The sequence below is a fragment of the Lutra lutra genome, chromosome 7, assembly GCF_902655055.1.
Source record: "Lutra lutra chromosome 7, mLutLut1.2, whole genome shotgun sequence".
Lineage (NCBI taxonomy): Eukaryota > Metazoa > Chordata > Mammalia > Carnivora > Mustelidae > Lutra > Lutra lutra.
This window is the reverse complement of record NC_062284.1, coordinates 116,170,770-116,188,770: the sequence shown is the minus strand read 5'-3', so window position 1 is coordinate 116,188,770 and position 18,001 is coordinate 116,170,770. Positions and strand designations below refer to the sequence as shown.

At 53.8% G+C, this 18,001-nt stretch overlaps 1 protein-coding gene across 7 annotated transcripts in view; it reads right to left on the bottom strand.

Moving 5' to 3' along the window:
• The window catches only part of SMOC1 (SPARC related modular calcium binding 1), a 152,105-nt gene that overhangs the window by 4,719 nt on the left and 129,385 nt on the right, over positions 1 to 18,001 (bottom strand). For all 7 annotated transcript variants that reach the window (XM_047737985.1, XM_047737986.1, XM_047737987.1 and 4 more), the window contains 4 exons: positions 15,003 to 15,195; positions 14,385 to 14,467; positions 12,557 to 12,662; positions 2,793 to 3,037 (listed from right to left, as the gene is read on the bottom strand). In XM_047737985.1, coding sequence (XP_047593941.1) covers positions 2,793 to 3,037; positions 12,557 to 12,662; positions 14,385 to 14,467; positions 15,003 to 15,195 — 627 coding nt within the window. The remainder of the gene's footprint in view (positions 1 to 2,792; positions 3,038 to 12,556; positions 12,663 to 14,384; positions 14,468 to 15,002; positions 15,196 to 18,001) is intronic.

Sequence of the window (18,001 nt, the reverse complement as noted above, 5' to 3'; positions counted from 1 at the left end):
GTTTGGGTGAGGAGGAGCAGGGCTCCCTAAGTATCACATCCCAGGGGACAGTTCTCCTGGGTGCTCCCCTCAGGTCCTAAGCAGCAGCCAGCGTTGGCAGACCCTGGCATCTGGCAAGGCTTCCGAGAAAGGCCCAGAAGCCCCGCTCTGCTTTGCGGACAAGAGGTCCCCTCCCTCGGCCTCTCCTTGGTTTCTGTGTGGTGCGTAGACTAGAGGGTACTGAGGGCAGAGTCATTACAGACTCCTGTGAGTCCGTACCCCCTCGGTCCCTCCATGCTCCTGGGGCTGGGCTCCACACTAACACTGGGTGGGTTCCTCCAGTACTGACCCCTGCCCGTGCTCTGGGAGATGAGCGCAGACTACAAGCTTTGCTAGAGCAGGTGGCCCCCTCACCCATGAGGTCATTGGGCAGATAGGAATGGAACGATGCCACGCCTGGTGCTAGCGGGGACACTGGGAAGACCGTGCTACAGGGAGGGGATGCGGCTTCCCCAGGCAATAATGGTAAGAACAGGAATGTTGAACTTGTATCCAGTTCCTTCACTGTCCCAGGGGCTGGATAAATGCTTCCACTCACTGTCCCACTGAATCAGCACAATAATCCTATGGGGTAAATACCCTGGTTATACCCATTGTACAGATGAAGAAACTCAAAGCCAGAACAGTTGTGTGGTTTGTATATGGTGAAGGAGCGAGTCTGTAGCTGAGGCAGGGTTTGAGCCATGACATTGCCCTGCGTCCTGGGGGAACACACAGAGCCTCCTCGATCACACAGGAGCGGCCGGAGCAACAAGCTCACTCCTCCAGGGTCATAGACCCCAGAGGCAGGGCCAGAACCAGCTGTGGAGTGGGGAGGTCCCGAGACAGGGTCCCTAGTGGTCATTCATCCACTTCCTGGGCTACCCATTGGGTTCAATGTCAACTGAGGGATCAACTGCCAGGGAAAGCCCTTATGTTTCCTCCCTGGGCAAGCTCAGCTTTATCAAAGCTTCAACTTCAAATAAATTGGTATGACCCGCCCAGACCCCTCACCTGCACTAGAGAACCACCCATCCTTCAGGTGCATCCAACTTGACATGTCCAGACCATACTGGTTGTCTCCCCCCTGCCCCACGTGCTCTGCTCCTCCTTCCATGTCGCCCAACTCCGTGAACAGACACCCCCTCCAGTTGCCCGAGCCCACCTCCATCCCTCTATCCACTTGGTCACCAGAACCACAGCTCGAGCTATCTCGAATCCACTCGCTTCACCCCTGCTGTGCCTCTGTCATCTCCCGCCACAGCCTCCAGTGGGTGCCTTGCTCGTCTGCAAACCCATTTCCTGCACTGCAGCCTGAATGATTTTTTATTTTCCTTTTATTTTTTTTTAAAGATTTTATTTATTTACTTGACAGACAGAAATCACAAGTAGGCAGAGATGCAGGCAGAAAGAGAGAGGAAGAGGAAGCGGGCTCCCTGCAGAGCAGAGAGCCCGATGCGGGGCTTGATCCTAGGACCCTGAGATCATGATCTGAGCCGAAGGCAGAGGCTTTAACCCACTGAGCCACCCAGGTGCCCCTGAATAATTTTTTAAAGCAAAACCCATCCAGTCATTTCTCTGCCCGAGCCCCTGTGACAGCTCTCCGTGGACCTTATGAAGTCGAGACTCCCCGCTTGCCTCCTTTCAGCCCTTGGCTGCTGCCACGTTCAAATACGCATTTCAGCCCCACTAACATCTTCCTCTACGACAGTCCTCGCCTCCACGCCTGCACCCTTCAATTGCCGTAGCTGAGAAGCCCCGCCCCCCACTGACGCGCTGGCTCGGCCATCTTGTACCCGTGGCTCCGGTATCGGTCTAGACCAGGGCTCAGCAAACTTATCTGTCACGGACTAGGTAGTAGATATTTTAGGCTTCGTGGGCCAAGTGGAGGCTGTCATTTGTTCTTCTTTGTTGAAAATTACATCCCTTTAAAAATATAAAAACCACCCTTAGCTCGCAGGCCATATAAAAATAGGCCACGGGCTAGATGGGGCCCCAGGGCCATGGCTGGTTTGGACATCACTTCTGGCACCAGGTTTTCCAAGGCTGTCCGCCCCTGGGCTAATTTAAGTGCTCTTACACGTGTTCCTACAATACTCCACACTTGTTCTATCATGACAGAGATGATTAGGTTTCCACCCAAATCCGTGTTCTCCTCCTCTTCCTGGGCTCCCAGCCTTCCTTACTGTGGGGTGTGGCCTGGTAGCCGTTCCAACCCCGGGGATAGGAGAGGGGATGTGTCACTTCAGGACTGGCCCATAAAACTCCCCCACGGGCACGTGCACTGCTCTGTGCTTGACTCCCTCTGGCCGACTGGGAATGGAAATGACCCCCCACGGTGACCTGGAAGCCCATAATAAAAATGACGAATCATTCTCGGCCAAGATCTCAGAGTGAGTGCACAGAGCAGTCTTCATTCCTATCTGTCCTCCTGGAAACACACACACACACACACACACACACACACACACCCCATGACCCAGAATCACATGCTGAACTATCGCATGGGCAAGATGGACAAGTTTCTCCTGTGTTGAACCATTACATGCATGCCTGGCTTATCCGAACGCATTCTCCCAGCACTCAGCACAATGTCTGTAAATACGTTCCTATCTATCTTCTTGGTAGACCGTGGGAGGACAAGGATTTTGCCTGTGGACTCCTTTACTTCCCCAGGCATCTCCCCGGAGCCCCCTCTATGGGGGGAGCCCCCGGTCCCTTTGCCCCCGTGGGCCAAGTTCTGGAAGGCCAGGAGCCCAGAAGCAAGCACTCACCTTCTTTGCTAACACCCAGGCAGCCCTTCAGCTCGGGCAGCGAGATGACCTTGTCCTTGTTCAGGTCGCAGTAGTCAGTGAAACGCCGGGCGCACTTCTTGGGCTTGGCTTTCTTCTTCACGTAGCGCTTGAAGGGCTTCATCTCGCGCTTGTTGATGTCGTTGCTGCTGTTGCTGTCCAGCTGGCTGAAGTACCAGTGCACCACTCGCTCCTCCAGGGTGTGGCTGGGGTCCGGTTCTGCAAACCTGGGCCACAGGCAGACCCCCGCCCCGCCCGAGATCCCTGCTCAGCATCCTGCTGGAGCCACCCGCCCTGCCACAGGTGTCTCCCACAAGGTCAGATGCCGGGGTCCTTGTGCTGCGCTGCCTGCGGCCGGGGAGAAATGGCTCCCCCGAGCCAAAGACCCCCCCAGCCCCACTCAGCCAGCAGCAGGATGGAGCTGTCCTCTCCTGCTTGACTCTCAAGACTGGACACTTTATTTTTCCAGGGTCCCCAAGCACGTCCCTCTTATTACATCAGCCTGTCTCACCCTCTACCATAGCCAGGAGTGTTCCTGTACAAGATGGGGGCTCCGGATACACTAGTTAGATTTAATTCACCCAAGTAAAATGCAGCTGGCATCCAAGCTGTCCTCCTGGCCTGGGGTTCTCTGCAGGACAACCTGCTGTTCCCATAGGAACATGAACACTCAGTAATCGGGACTATGATTGAGCATGCGCACACACCCAACACCAGGCCAGGTTCTGGGACAAATGACCCTGGCCTCAAACTCCTCAGCATCTTGTTGGGACAGAACCCAATATGCTGACACTGGGCAGTGACAATTAGGTGTAAAGCTCCCAGGGCCCGATCCTGTCAGGCACCAAGTATGGTAGGAACTGGAGAGAAGGCAGTTATGATGGACACAGACAGAGGTTCTGAACCTGGCAAGTCCCAGACCTGCTAGGGGTGTGTCTCTCCATGCAGAGTTTTTAAGACTGGAGGTCTGAGATGGACCTGGGAAACCAAAGGTATACTAGAACCCCTGGAGATTTTGCTTAGGAGTACTAGACAATAAGAACCAAGAAGGCTTCCTGAGGTCAAGGTGCACAGTAATGACCACACACATAACACCGTCCTGTCTACACAGCACATAAAGTGGAAAGACCAGTGTTTTTATGTGTAACAGTTCACACGCCCTACCCATCCATGTGATTTACTTATGCCATTCAGGATGCCAGCTAATAGTTAAAACTTTTAGAGCCAATGACAAGCCTGTTCCAGAGGGGGGTGACTGTAGCTTCTGCTCCCAGGGCTTGGCACTGAGTAAATATGGCTCAGGCCCTTGTGTTCAAAATCCTGGGCACCTTTCCCTTTGTAGCGGGGAGGAAGGCTCAGGTTGGGAGGCCAATACCTTCAAGTTGTCTGCAGAGCCCTGAGAGGAACTACAGCTCTGCCGTGGATCAGAAATGGAGGCAGCGGGGGTCACTGTCACACAGGGATCCCAGACCAGGGGCTCTGGGCTGCCAGCACATTCTGAAACCATATCTGGCAAGAAAAATATCCAAGGCACTTGCCAATACCTTGGGGTTCTTCCCTGGGGTTTCCTGAGTTTTCCAGAAGGGAGGAGACCATCTCTGACCACACCCTTACAAACGAGCCAGCAAACTCTTTCCCTTTCCCACCCCCAGGTGACCTCAACATTTAGGGGAAAAGAAGTTTCATTACCACAAAAAGCCAGGCATTCCTGCTAAATGCCCGTTGCTAATTAACTGGATTGCAGTCCCGGGCCGGCACCCCTGGGCATCCTGGGCTGATTCCCAGACAGCGCAATTATCGCATCTGCCAGTGGAATGTCACCCCCATGGGTTTAATGCAGGGAGTACCTGGGAAGGTGCGAGGCCCCCTCGTTGTGGAACTCAGATTTTTGTTTCTGTTGGCATGTGGTATTTTGGTGTTTTAAAACTTCCTTTACTTTACCCACCATATTCACTCTCAAGCCTGCAGGGCAGACCAGGTGAGCAGTGGAAAATTCTCTCTCAAGATGTTCAAGGCACAGGAGGGAGGGTGGCTAGCTCCCTCTTGAGCACCCTGCATGCCTGTGTTCCCCGAAATGTGAGGGAGGCACCCGGGCTGGCTGCGGAGGAGAGCCAGGACGAGCCCCAAGTGAGGCACTCCTGCATTCCCACGGAGCGCTCTCTGTGGGCCCCTCCAGCCAGGGGCCATGGGAGCCCTGTGGCAGCAAACGCAGCTCTTTCTTTAACCTTTAGGCTCTGCATAGCGCATAGCGTCATGTCTACCTAGAGGCTGGAATAATAAAGCCTCAGTCGCTGAGCCGGGAAGGGATGAGGTCATCCTGCCCAGCTGCCCTGCCAGGAGAGGCCCGCTGCCTCCAACACATGTTGCTGGGGCTCCCGCCTGTCTGCTTCTCAGGGACTGCACTGAGGGAGCTCCCCCACCTTCCTTTGGGCCGGTCCACCACAAGAAGCAGCTCTTCGCCCCACTTTACAACCTCTGGGAGTTTCCCCCCACACGGAGTGATAATCCTTTGGCTCCTGCTCCCTCTTCTTTCCTTTTCTTCTGACTCTCTCTCCCTGTCCTGTCACCCTTGTCGGCTTGGTCCTGCCCTCCTCACTCCCCCAGCATCTTGCAGCCATGACCCCTGGCCTGACCTGGCCCTGGAGGCTCTGCGGATGCTCGCTTCCCAGGAGGAAGTCCTTTGAGGCCCCTTCAAGCAGTGCCTCTGGGTCCCTTGACCCTGTCACAACCTCAGCCTGTCCTGTAGGCCCCGAGGGGCACCCCTCTTCCTCATTCCAGCTTGCCTAGGGCTCCCTGCTTCTGAACTCCTCTGACTTCCAGAAACCCACATCCTATCCTCACTGCTGATCACAGAGCCCAGCTCTACGTGTGACACTGACAGCTTTAGGGTCCTACTTTGGAACCCAGTGCTTTACCCTGGCCAAACTCCAAGTGTATTTAAAGCAAGAATTTCTTAGCTTTGAGAGATCACGGACCCTTTCGAGAACCTAAACAAAGCTATGGTCTTCTCTGGAAAAATGCATCTGCACGTAGCACTCTGCTGACTGGACTCCCTAAACCTCATCCAAGCTCATGGACTCAGCTGAAGAACCCTTAATCTAGAGGGAAGGAGACTGCAGCCATGGCCCTGGAAGAATGTTTAACCATAAGTCTTCTGGAAGAAGATGGGGCGAGACAAAGGACAGTGGCTGGACGGGTTTGGAAGCTGTTTCCAACAAATATTTCCAACAAAACATAATGGAAAACTACTGATGGCATTTAGTCTACAACTCTGAAAACCAGGTTTCTGGGTTTACAACAGCTTTAAGTCCATACCATGCGTCATACAAAATCAAGTCAAGACTGAGATGGGTCAGGAGTCCGGGTTTGGTCAAACCGGCAGTGGGCATGCATGTGCAAAAGAGCCAAAGAGAGGCCTCAGTTAGCTAAGGAGAAGCTGAGATTTTCCCAGGGGAGTGGTGGCTGGGTGGGGCAAAAGGGCCTCCCCTTGAGTTTCCAGAAATGTCTCAGTCTTATTAGAGTCCCTTCCATCACAGTTAAGATTCCCCCAAACTTATCATTGACCTCAGAGCCATACCCCACTGATCCCTCCGGTTCTTGCAGCCTTCCAGAAATATCCTCTGAAAACACTGGCAGCTTGCGCTCCTAGCTCCAGGCTGACTTACACTGGCACCAAACCTCCAACCATTCTCTCCCTATGTGCACACAGCCGCCCCTAGAGATCAGAGTTGCTGGATTTCAAATCTGCTCATCAGGTGAGGGCTGGGGACCCTGCATCAGAGGGCGAGATGGTTCCTTACATCACTCCACATTGGTGGTCCGTGCCACTGGCCTCCCTGCAGGGGAGGCTCTACTCTACTGAAAGGGTTCATTGCGTGTGTAGAGTTATCCAAGCTTCCTTGGATATGGTATGGAAAGTCACCCACAGGATACCAAATTCCAGATTTTGGAAAAACAAATCCTAAGACTGGTGGCAGCTCTGTCTCTGAGCTGTTTGGGTGGCTGTCCTGTTGACTCCCACCTCCATGGATGAGGGAACCCACTCGAGCCAGGCTCCTCCCTGGTCTGGCCCCATTGAGTTATCCCCCAAATGGAGAGGGGACAGGTGCTGCCCTTGTCCTGCAATGCTTTCAGTTTTGCTTCTGCAGCCTCACCCTGCCAGGCCTGCCTTGGCAGCAACGCACAGCTGGAGAGCCAGCCCCATTCGCCCGAGAAAACTTGCTTTGGCCAACATCTCGGGCCTTGCTCTGCTGTCCCAAGCAGTTTTAAAGAAGGTGAGGCGGGACGGCTTGGAAGCACTAGCCAAGCCAAGCAGACCAACTGATCCCCATCTGGAGAGGGGTCTGGACCCTGCCAGCTGTGTGGGCGGGTTGGGCTGGGAAATGCCAAGTCAGCCACATTCCAGCCTCTTCCTTGCAAGGCCATTGACAAGTAGCTGCACTGGGCAGGAAGGAGGGAGCCACTGTACGCAGGGTCTCTCCTTGGGGGACCACCAGAAGGCTCACACAGCCCATCCCACCTCCCCTCAAAGTTGACTTTCTCTAGGGTGTGATGGAGAAAGGGGAGGGTTTCCCTGCTCGAGAAGATTCTGCCAGCTGGGATCTCAGAACTCTTCCTTGGGGTCTGATAAATGTTAATGGGCACCATGGGAGGGCCGATCTAAGGGGCAGCTCTCCCTCTGGAGCGCCAGTGGGAAGGACCATGAGGATAATTCAATCATCCCCAAACCTTCACTGAGAACTGCCAGCCTCCAATGACACTTGTCAGCCACCCCTCCCAGCACTGACGGGCTGTCTGTCTGACTGACTGACTGTCAGCCACCCCTCCCAGCACTCCCAGCACTGGTTCCGTGGACACCCCATTCCACTCTGCCTATTCTCAGATTTGGGCAGTAGCACTCCCCCACCCAAAATCGGTCTGGAAGGCCAGAAAAGGAAGCAGCTATCTCCCCTCCCTGCCGTGTCCTATAACTAACAAATCATCTTGAAATCAGATTAATTTCGCTGCTAAAGCTTCAGTGAACCATCCCCTCCCCCAGAGCTGTAGTGTGGCCTCTCCTCAGCTGTCCCTCCCAATGACGGCTGTAACCTTCCCCACTCCATCTTGCTCCCTTCCCATCCAGCGTCCCCAGAGCCTTCAGGATGATTCTTCCAACATGCTCACCTAAATCATGGGCGTCGTGCTGCCCTTGGCATGAATCCCAAGGCCCGGCATGATCTGGCCTCTGCCCAAATCTACAGCCTCACCTTTTGCCTGCCTCCCAGATGTAAGCCATACTTCTCACGGTTCCCTGCACAGGCCCCACCTCATGGCTCTTAAGGCCCCTCTGCCCCAGTCCCTCTAGGTTGGGCCTTTCCCCTTCACACTGAGGATGTGGCTCAAATGTCATCTCTCTGAAGCCTCCCCTCACAGGTCCTCCCACCCCCAAGTCCCTGAGGCACTTTCCCGTCCTCTGTTGCCCCGCTGAGTTCATAGCTGAGTTCATAGCGCAATGACGGGATTGCATACCTCTTCTCTCAACCAGACCAAAGCTCCTCCAGGCCACGGACTTTGCCTCTGTCCCTGTTTGCCCATAGAATCCCACACAGAGCTTACACCAGGGAAGGGCAGAGATGTCATGGTTCGTACAAAGCCCGAATCTCTAGACCCAACAGGTGGTAGGTTGGGGAGAAGATAGGACTTCTCTGTCCCCTCTTTCCACTGACCCCAGCAAATGTCCAGCCTTAATTACCAGACCCTGAGAGGAGGGAGGAGGGATCAGATGTGTCTTCCTTGACTTCAGTCTCCTATGCCTACAGACCCAATGTTGCCCAAACTCAGGGCCAAGGCCAGAACCCAGGCAGCCTGGATTCCCAGCTTCTCTTCCATAGTCCTCTTCCAGATGTGCCGCCCAACCTTCAGCTGCTCTGTGCCTTGGTGCTTTCTTCATACGAGGGTGCCTATCTAGGGTCCATCCATACAGTGACCCCAAGTCTCTGGGGCCTGCGCAGGGTGCCATAGGGCCCTGGTAACAAAGGAGGGCCATGGTGAATGATGGCTACGGTTGGCCTCGTGATGAGTCTTGCAGCAGGTGGTGAACCCTCTGATGTGTAGGATAAAAAGGGTACCTTCAGCTGCTTATTCGTTCAACAGATATTTTATTGGGCATCTACTATGTGCCAAGGACTATTCCGAGTGCTAGGAACACAGCAGGGAAGAATGCAGCCCATGTTCCTTCTCCACAGAACTTAGATTTTCATTCAGTAGGGGTGAGACAGACAATAAATAAACCAGCAAAATGTCAGCTAGTGTACATGCTCGGCTGAGAAATTAAACAGAGGTGTGGAGATAGAAGGTGACCGACAGCCCCTTTAGACTGGCTGGTTGCTAAGAAGGTGACATTTAAATGGATAGTCGGGGCTGGTCACAGAAAGATGGGGCCTGATATTCCAGGCTGAAGCAGTAGCTGGCATGGCAGCCCGGGGGGCAGGCAGGAACCCTGAGGGTTCAGGTTCAAGGTCTATTGGAGGTACTGAGAAGGACAGCGGCTGGAGCACAATGAAGGGAGGGAGGACATGGCCAGTGAGACCCTCCTGCAGGGCCAGTTCAGGTCAGAGCTAGAACTCGCCCAAAATATAGTAAGAGACCTTGGAGGACTTGAAACCCAGGAAGTGGCCTCCTGTACAAGTGCTTCTCTCTTCTTCATCCTGCATCCCCCTGCCCCTGCCTAGATTTCTAGACTATTTCTTGGTTCCCCTTGCCCATATTTTGATTATGAATACAGCCTCTAAGTAACACAATTCCCCATGTGGTTCAAACCTTTCAAAACCCATCAAAACCAAACACGGTCTGGCGTAATAGGAGCTTAAAATGGAAAACATGTTTAGGAAAGAATGTTTTTTTAATCTTTTCCCAAGTCTGTATCTGTATTACACCTTAAAGAGAGAGTTTTTCAAAAGAAAAAAGAAAATCTATTCCCTAAAGACACATGGATATTAAAAACTGTGATTAAAAACATCATACACTTCTTAGTTTTTATTTTCTGCAAAGATCCCTTTGGCCTGCAATTTGAGGGCAAGGCATCAAGTCCTGATGTCCCCTGGCCAGGGGCCCCAGCCTGTGCCCTCAGCCCCTTGTGGGTCCCTTACCCGCTGGCCCAGGAACCGTTCAGTTCTGGTACTTCCCTAGTGCCCTCAGTCTGCCTGGGGCCCAGGCCAGACCATGCTCAAGGGGCAGGCTCCCAAGAAGCAAGTGGGACGCACTTGAAATCTTGCCTCCTCGGGAGCGCTGTGGAAACACAGGCAGGCTCCCCAAGTGGCTGGGCAGCGCCGCCAGCTCCAGGGGGCTGTGGGGGCGAAGCGCCTAGACCTGGACTTCTGAGCCCATGCCCCCTCCTGGGTACTTTTTCCACTCTCTTCTAATAAACACAAGTATCTCATCCCAATTCTTGCCTGAAACAACAGGTATTCCAAGCATAAATCACCACGGCATGGGCTACTAAATAAGTTTTCACCATCTCCTCCCACCGACTCTTCTCGAAGTCTGGCTATAGTTCTCTCCACCATAGCTGCTCAATGGTCGAGCGCCTGCAGTTGCCCCCAAGCAGCCCCCATCCGCCAGCCTGTCAGCCCCTCTCCATCGTCTCAGACATAGGGCTGGGCCTCCTGGGGAGGCTGATCCCATCCACAGGGTGTGTTAAACCAGAAACCAACCCGAGAGCTCATAGGCCCGTGGGGCTGCTGAGAATGAGTGCGCTGGACTGGCAGCTTCAGAGAGGCACCCAGGAGGTGGCAAGCTCTGCATTCATTTGGACATGACCTAACCTTGGGCTTCCTGGACAGCCGCCCACACCTGCCTCAGGTGGCAGCATCACTGACAGCCCTGTTTCCCTGCGCCAGACACATGCCCTGTGGTTCTGTGGCTCGCTGGCCAGGCAGCCATGCCAGGGCCTTTTTGGGCCTGTCTCCATGCGGGCACTCCTTGCCTTGCTGACGACAGCTCTGCCTCTGGGCAGACGTGGAGGGACTCGCCCCGCCCCCCCTCGGTGAGCCTCAGAGCCCAGAGGCAGGCTGCCCATCCCTGCCGAGCCTGGCTACTTCTTCCACTGTTGAACCCTCTCCACATTCATCCCCTGTTGTGCCTCCTCTCTGGCTTCCTAGCTCCTGACTGTCCCTTCTGTCTCATCTGTTGCCACTCTCCTCTCCTCCTCACCCTGTTCTCCCTGGCCCAGGCCTCCTGGACTATGGATACTCTCTTTCTTGGAGCCCCATTATTCTTTCCTTTTTCCTGGGATGACTCTCCTTCTTTTGCTGGCTCAGTCCTACTTGTCCATCAAAATTCAGCCCAGCTATCACCTCCTCCAGGAAGCCTTTCTGATTCTTCCAGACTGAGTTGGCAAATCCTTCTCTGTTCTTCCACCTCATTTCTCATACTTAGGATGCAATTTGCAAATATCTATCTACAGCCTAGGGTGCCCACCAAGCTGCAAACTTTAAAGACAGGAACATGCCTCACATCCTGCATTCCCAGGCCTTAGACCAGTGCTTGGCATGCTGTGTACGTTCACCAGGTGCTGAATGGATAGATGGGTGGATGGGTGGATGGATGGATGGATGGATGGATGGGTTGGTGGATGGATGGATGGATGGATAGATGGGTGGATGGATGGATGGATAGGTGGATGGATGGATAGATGGATAGATGGGTAGGTGGATGGATGGATAGATGGATAGATGGGTGGGTAGATGGGTGGACGGATGGGTGGGTGGGTGGGTGGATGGATGGGTGGATGGATGGGTGGGTGGGTGGGTGGACGGATGGATAGATGCATAGATGGGTGGATGGATGGGTGGATGGATGGGTGGGTGGATAGATGGATGGATGGATGGATGGATAGGTGGATGGATGGGTGAGTGGATGGGTGAGTGGATGGATGGGTGGGTGGGTGGATGATGGATGGATGGATGGATGGATGGATGGGTGGATGGATGGATGGATAGGTGGATGGATGGATGGATGATAGATGGGTGGATGGATGGGTGGATGGATGGATGGGTGGATGGATGGGTGGGTGGATAGATGGATGGATGGATGGATGGGTGGGTGGATATGGATGGATGGGTGGGTGGGTGGATGGATGCATGAGTGGATGGATGGGTGGATGGATGGGTGGTTGGATGGATAGGTGGATGGATGGATGGATGGATGGATGGATGGATGGATGGATGGATGTGTACTCCAACCACTGGCCTAATGGGCTAATGAGTGAGTGCTGGGATGCTGGTCACGGTGCATGTGTGCATTTCAGCCTCATTTAGGACTGCCTCCACCTACATATCGTCTTCTGAACTAGGCTGGATTTGGGTATGCAATGTCCAACCTCCCAGCTGGAGCCCTTGGGATTTTCAGGAAGTCAAAAAAGCTCATGATTCCTGCCTTCTCGGAAGAGAAGAAACTCACTAAGTGCTCTGTCCTTCCTTTCTGCTCCCGTTACATACCCCTCCTCCTTCCTGCGACTGAGGACTCTCACCCCAATGCATCCACTCCTGAGACTAAGGTGCTGGAAGTCTCCAGACACCCTGAGCTTGCCTGTCATCAGGTAACTAAAAGGCAGAAGCAAGCAAGTCCCGAAGAACCGGGAGGAGAGAGGATCCCAAGATCTTTGGCAGAAGGTGGGACAGGCCCCTGCCCTGCCTAGCACCTCCCCGCTTCTGAAAAGTCAGGGACACACCTGCCCCGTGGGGCCTGAGTCCTGCTCACATTCTCACCTCCCACCTCCAGTAGGCGCTGCTGAGTTAATGGCCTGCACCATGTCAGTGGTGAGAGCATCCAGGAGGCTGGTGATAAATTCCATCTTCTTCCCTTCTGGACAGCCTGAAAGATTGAGTGAGATGTGAAGGCAGCTGCCAGGTGAGTAATCAAGCAAACAGTTTCTTCAACTGCCACCATTTCCCAAACCTCTCCAGGTCTTCTTGCCCAGCCAAATCCACTCTGGGAACTATTTAAGGCTCAGATGAGTTTCATAAACCCCCACAGTTCCTCTACACGCCACCTACAAGGGACCAGCGGAACAAATGGAAAATCATGCTTTCACTTTTCTTCCATTCCACAAATTTTTGCTGAGTATCAGCTGAGGCGCTATGTCAAATGTTAGGGATTGGGTACACAGGGTCCCTATCCGCCCAAGTTCAGAGTCTGCTGGGAACGCCAGCTAGCTCGGGGAGAGTCTGACCAGGTGGTCACGCTAGAGCGTCAGAAACACTGCTCTCCTGAGGACGAGCAGTGCTGAGGGGGCACAAGGGACGGAGATGTCCCCCAGTGGTCGGAGGTGACTCAAGTAGCCCTATCAGTTTATCTGTCCAAGAATCATCTCCTTTCTTCACTTCTGTCTCATCCAGCTTAGATGATGATAAAACCTCCCTTCCTTTGTTTCTTGTTTGTTCCATTGCTTGGTTTTGGCAAAACCCCAGTCTCTCCCCCATGCATTAGCTCTGCTGGTGTGAACAACCAGATAGGTGGGTGTCCCTGTATATTCATGACTGCTGGCCCCCACTGGGCCCTACGATCATTCCCACAACCCTCCTCTCTGCAGTGACAGCTCTGTCTTCCCTCCGGCAACCCACCCAGTCTCTGGTGAACCACCACCTTCTCAGAGAAGCCCCGGGCCCAGAACCACAGTCTCCCTTCACATCTCATGGCTCGCTGCTCTTCCCCTTCAGAGCACCTGCCACGGATCTTTATACCAGCTTGTATTCATTTATTTGTATCTGTTTCCTCAGCTGTGGGAGCCCTGTGCTGTTCAGAGCCCTTGATCTCACCCTCATGCCCGGCACATGGCGGAATCTCAGTTCACACTGTTGAGGCGGGGACCCGAAGCGGGTACTCTGCCTCTATGACTCCAATCTCTCGGGACAGGCTGGTTTTCACAACAGGACTTTCAGGAGCCTCTGCTTTCAGTTCTCAACGTGGAGTCCTGACAGGGAGTGGGGAGGGGGCCCAGCTCCCCTCGGCGTAGGTCCGAGTCCGTGCTTGCTAAAGACTACCCTGTTCCAAGCCACCAATATTTAGTGATCTTCCTGTCACCCGCTGGCAGAGCACACTGTTAAATATGAAAAACCCCTCACAGCGGCCAGCTGGAGGCTCTGGGCCCCTGCCCACACGTCTTGGGTCACATCCCAGTGACAGTCCTGTGCCACTGGGATGGCCACGGACACTGCCCATGCCCCTCAGGACAGCCCCTCCCTGAAAGTTCTCCTCTCAGCCCCTGGAACACTGTCCCAATCACCCCCCGACGGACAAAGAATTGCAGGATGGCAAGGACACGATTTTAACCCAATGGCTACGTTATGAAGATAAAAGCTAAGAGCAAGGAGGAGGAACAAATTGCTCAAGGGCACCGGCATCCTTAGGGACAAATCCCAGCCTGGATGCAGGTCCCAGGGCTCCTGGGAGGCTTCGCCCCACACCCCTCCCCCCACGCCATCCTACAAAAGGGGAGACAGAGCCAGAGCAGAGGAAGGAGATGCTTGGGCATGATGGGAGGTGCAGGAATAGGAAGAGGGGAGGGCTTCAGCAAGGGGCAGCCTTGTCTCCCACCTGGCAGCTCCCTGTCCTTGAAGGGATCGTCCACCTCCGCACTCTTGGCCCTGGCATCGCTCTCACAACTGGGCATCACGTAGCTGGGAAGAGAGACACGGGAGTGGGGGGAGGGGTGAGGAGGGGCCAGGAACTGAGCCCGCTGGAGCCACGGCTAGCCACAACCATCCTGTTGCCACTAAGTCTAAAACTCCCAGGGCAGGCTGCGGATCATCTCCTGTGCTGTCCAGCAGCTGCCCAATCCCGGTAGCAATGTTCCCACAGAGACATGTTGAGGCATGTCCCCAGTTGTCACTCAAGCAGAGCGATGTCACCTTGTGTCTGCATGCAGGACTTTTGGGATCTACAGAACCTAGGGACTCAGGCAGGGCCTTAACCTCCTCACCAGTGCACTGAGGTTCCAACCTGCTTTTCCAAGGTCACCCAGCTAGGAAGGAATAGAACTGTGACCAGAACCCAGGACACAGTGCAGAAACATTCTCCTAGTGCCTTGATTCCCACCGGGTCAGGCAAGCAGGGAAATGTGAAGCTAGCCTAACAGCAAGCTGCTGCTCCTCCCCCCGGGGTCCATCTCAGGGACTGGACAGGCTCCGGGTGTGTGGGGTGGGGAGGGCTTACCGCGTGGAGGTCCCGGGCAGCGGGCGCCCCGTGTCCACCAACACACACCAGCAGTAGCCAGTGGACTGGTGGCATTGCACAGGCTTGTAGAGCCCCCCGGGGGCGCACTCGGGGATGACAATGCCCTCCCGGGGATTCTGCCTGGCCTCTTCCAGGGCGCTCTGCCTCTCCTGGTCACATGAATGGACTCTCTCTGCAAGAGAAGAGGCAGCCTGTGGTGACTTGCACTCTTGCAGCTTATCATTGCTGCTTTCCCAGCAAGGATCCGGCCTGGCCCCAAGCAACAAATGGCTGGGGAATCACCCAGCAGAGAGCTGTGGCTCCCGTACCGGCCTTGCACCGGCCCCCATGGTGAGGGTGGGGATGGGAGTGGGGGTTTGGAGGCCCAGAACCTCCCCAAAGCCTCTCCACTGCCAGGGTTCGTTAGCATTCACACGAAGTTGGAGAAGTTCCTTCTAGCAGGGCCACAAGCCAGCTGGGGGCTGCAAGGCCGCTCCTTATCTGAACAGCAGTTTGCCCTGGGGGTGGAATTCCTGACTGTTTTCAGAGTGGTTCCGGATGAGGCTCCTCTCCTAGCTCTGGGAGAGGCGGAGGTACAGAAGCCTAACCCCTGAGAGATGAGGAGCGGACGCAGGAATGCCTGTGCCTGCAGACACTCTCCCAAGCCCAGACCCAGCAGGACTGAGCCACGGCCGCCAGCCTCAGGGGAGCGATGCTCAGCGCCCAACAGGATTAGAAACACAGCCCAAGCCCACTCCTTCCCAGGTTCCAACAGGGCTGGGCAAAGTAGGCTCGACAGGCCCGAGGCCATGACAAGGTGCTGCTCTATCCAGTGGGAGAGAAAGACGCCCACAGGAAGTGTCTGTGCTCAGCGGCGGCGGGCAGCCGGTGAACACGTCTGTACAGCCAAACCTGGATTCCCCGAGCAGGGCCCAAGGCTGTGTGTGGCACCCTGAGCCAGGTCCCTGGCCTGAAAACCCCACCCACCAGTCCACTAATGACCTGCCTGATGTCCTGTTCCTGTTGGGTGGTTCTTGTGTTTTCATTTGTCTTGTTGTTATTAAAAAATAAATAGCATTGGGTTTCTTTTCTTGGTATAAAAAAAAATTGTGAAAACCCCAGAATCCCACGGAAATTAAACACTGCCTGCCCTAGACCTTCTGTCTTGCACCTACGACATGAAAAAATGCATATGCCCACATTCACTTGTTTTTTTTTTTAAATAATAAAAGGGGTCACATCATAAACCTGAACTATTACTCTCTTTTGTCTATTTCTTTATTATATCTTTCTTTCTTTCACGAACGTGATGCCACAGCTTTCCTCTTGAAGATGACAGGAATAGTCTTGGGCATCCCGTGAAATGTTAACAGTGTGTTAATAAAAATACAGTTCTTCGAGCCAGGAAGCCGGTATCAGCAGCCTGGAGGCTCACGGAACTCACTGAAGAGCCCAAACGGTCCAAGTCACAGCCGCTGAACTCGACAGGAGCCAAACCTTTGAACCGCAGCTCCATCAGTGACCCACGGACGAGCGGCGCAGGTGTTTCAACAAAGCAGGTGCACACGGTGCCGCAAAGCAGTCCCACGCGGTCTCCGGGAAAAGTCACACAATGGGCAAAAGATTCCGCTCCCAGAAAAAAACGTGGAAAAGCGACAGCCCCTTGATTCTCGTTGTTGCGGGGGTGGGGGAGGGAATGTCTGCTTAGTGCCATAAAGACATCTCAGGGTGAGGAAGCAGGTGAGCAGAACACATTCACAATTAAAATATAACTTTGAATTTGGAAAATGAAAAAAAATACTACTGTTCTTATAAAGTAAATACAGCACAACTAAACAGAACTCCCATGGCTAGAGGGACAGGAGTCCGTAAGAGCGGACAGACTCCAGAGGAGGGATTCTGAACCTAATTAGAACTACCAGCGGAAGAGACTCTAGAGGCAGCTCAAATAAGAGACAGAGATTGATGAGTAAGAGACAGAAATTGATGGGTTTACCGGAGACATGAAGTTGGCTTAACGGCCCAGAATCCTGCCTTGGGCCCCTGCCTTGGATGACGTAAGAGTTTTTCAAGAGCTCCCACAATCCCAGTTTGGTTACCTTACTTCCCGACCTCATATTTCATGCCCTGAGAAAGGCGACGGAGGAGCAAAACCAAAGGAAAACAGCTTTTTACTGGCACCATGTTCATGCGACAACCCCGACAGAGGCTTTAAATTAAGATCCTCTGGGCCAACATTCTAAAGCCATAAATCAGCCCAAAAGCGAGAGGCAGAGAGAGTGGGAGTGGGGGGGAAGCTTCCCGAGAGGCAGGGAGAACGATCCCCTGACTTCACACCATTGAGGATCCCGAAACTGCAGAAATGAGGAGAGAAGCCATCTAAGAGGAGGCGGCATCCCATGGTTTGGGGGCTGTCGACAGACTTCTGGAAGTCCTTGAAGGCTGCCCTGAACCGTGAGCTGCCAGCCTCCACAGAAGCTTCATGGAGTTCGATGGAGAATAAAAACCGCACAAGGGACACATCTTGCTAATTTGGAAACATGGGCCTGGCGTGGAATTAGAGAGAAGGCTATGTCTAGGGGTGATGGCCTGTTGGCACATTCGCTTGCTGCTTTAGGACAGGCCCTGAAAATTCCAGATGCCCCTCTAAGAAAGAGACAGGAGAAGTTTATGATAATAATCACTTAACCATTTCTGAAGAGTACCCAGAAAATTTATCTTCCAAAAGAGATCTCCTTTAAGACCATCTTTTTTTTTTTTTAAGATTTTATTTATTTATTTGACAGACAGAGATCACAAGTAGGCAGAGAGGCAGGCAGAGAGAGAGGGGGAAGCAGGCTCCCCACCACACAGAGAGCCCGATGCGGGGCTCGATTCCAGGACCCTGGGATCATGACCTGAGCTGAAGGCAGAGGCTTTAACCCAATGAGCCACCCAGGTGCCCCAAGACCATCTTTATATGAATAACAGTCAAAGCAAATATTCATTGAGTAGTACGT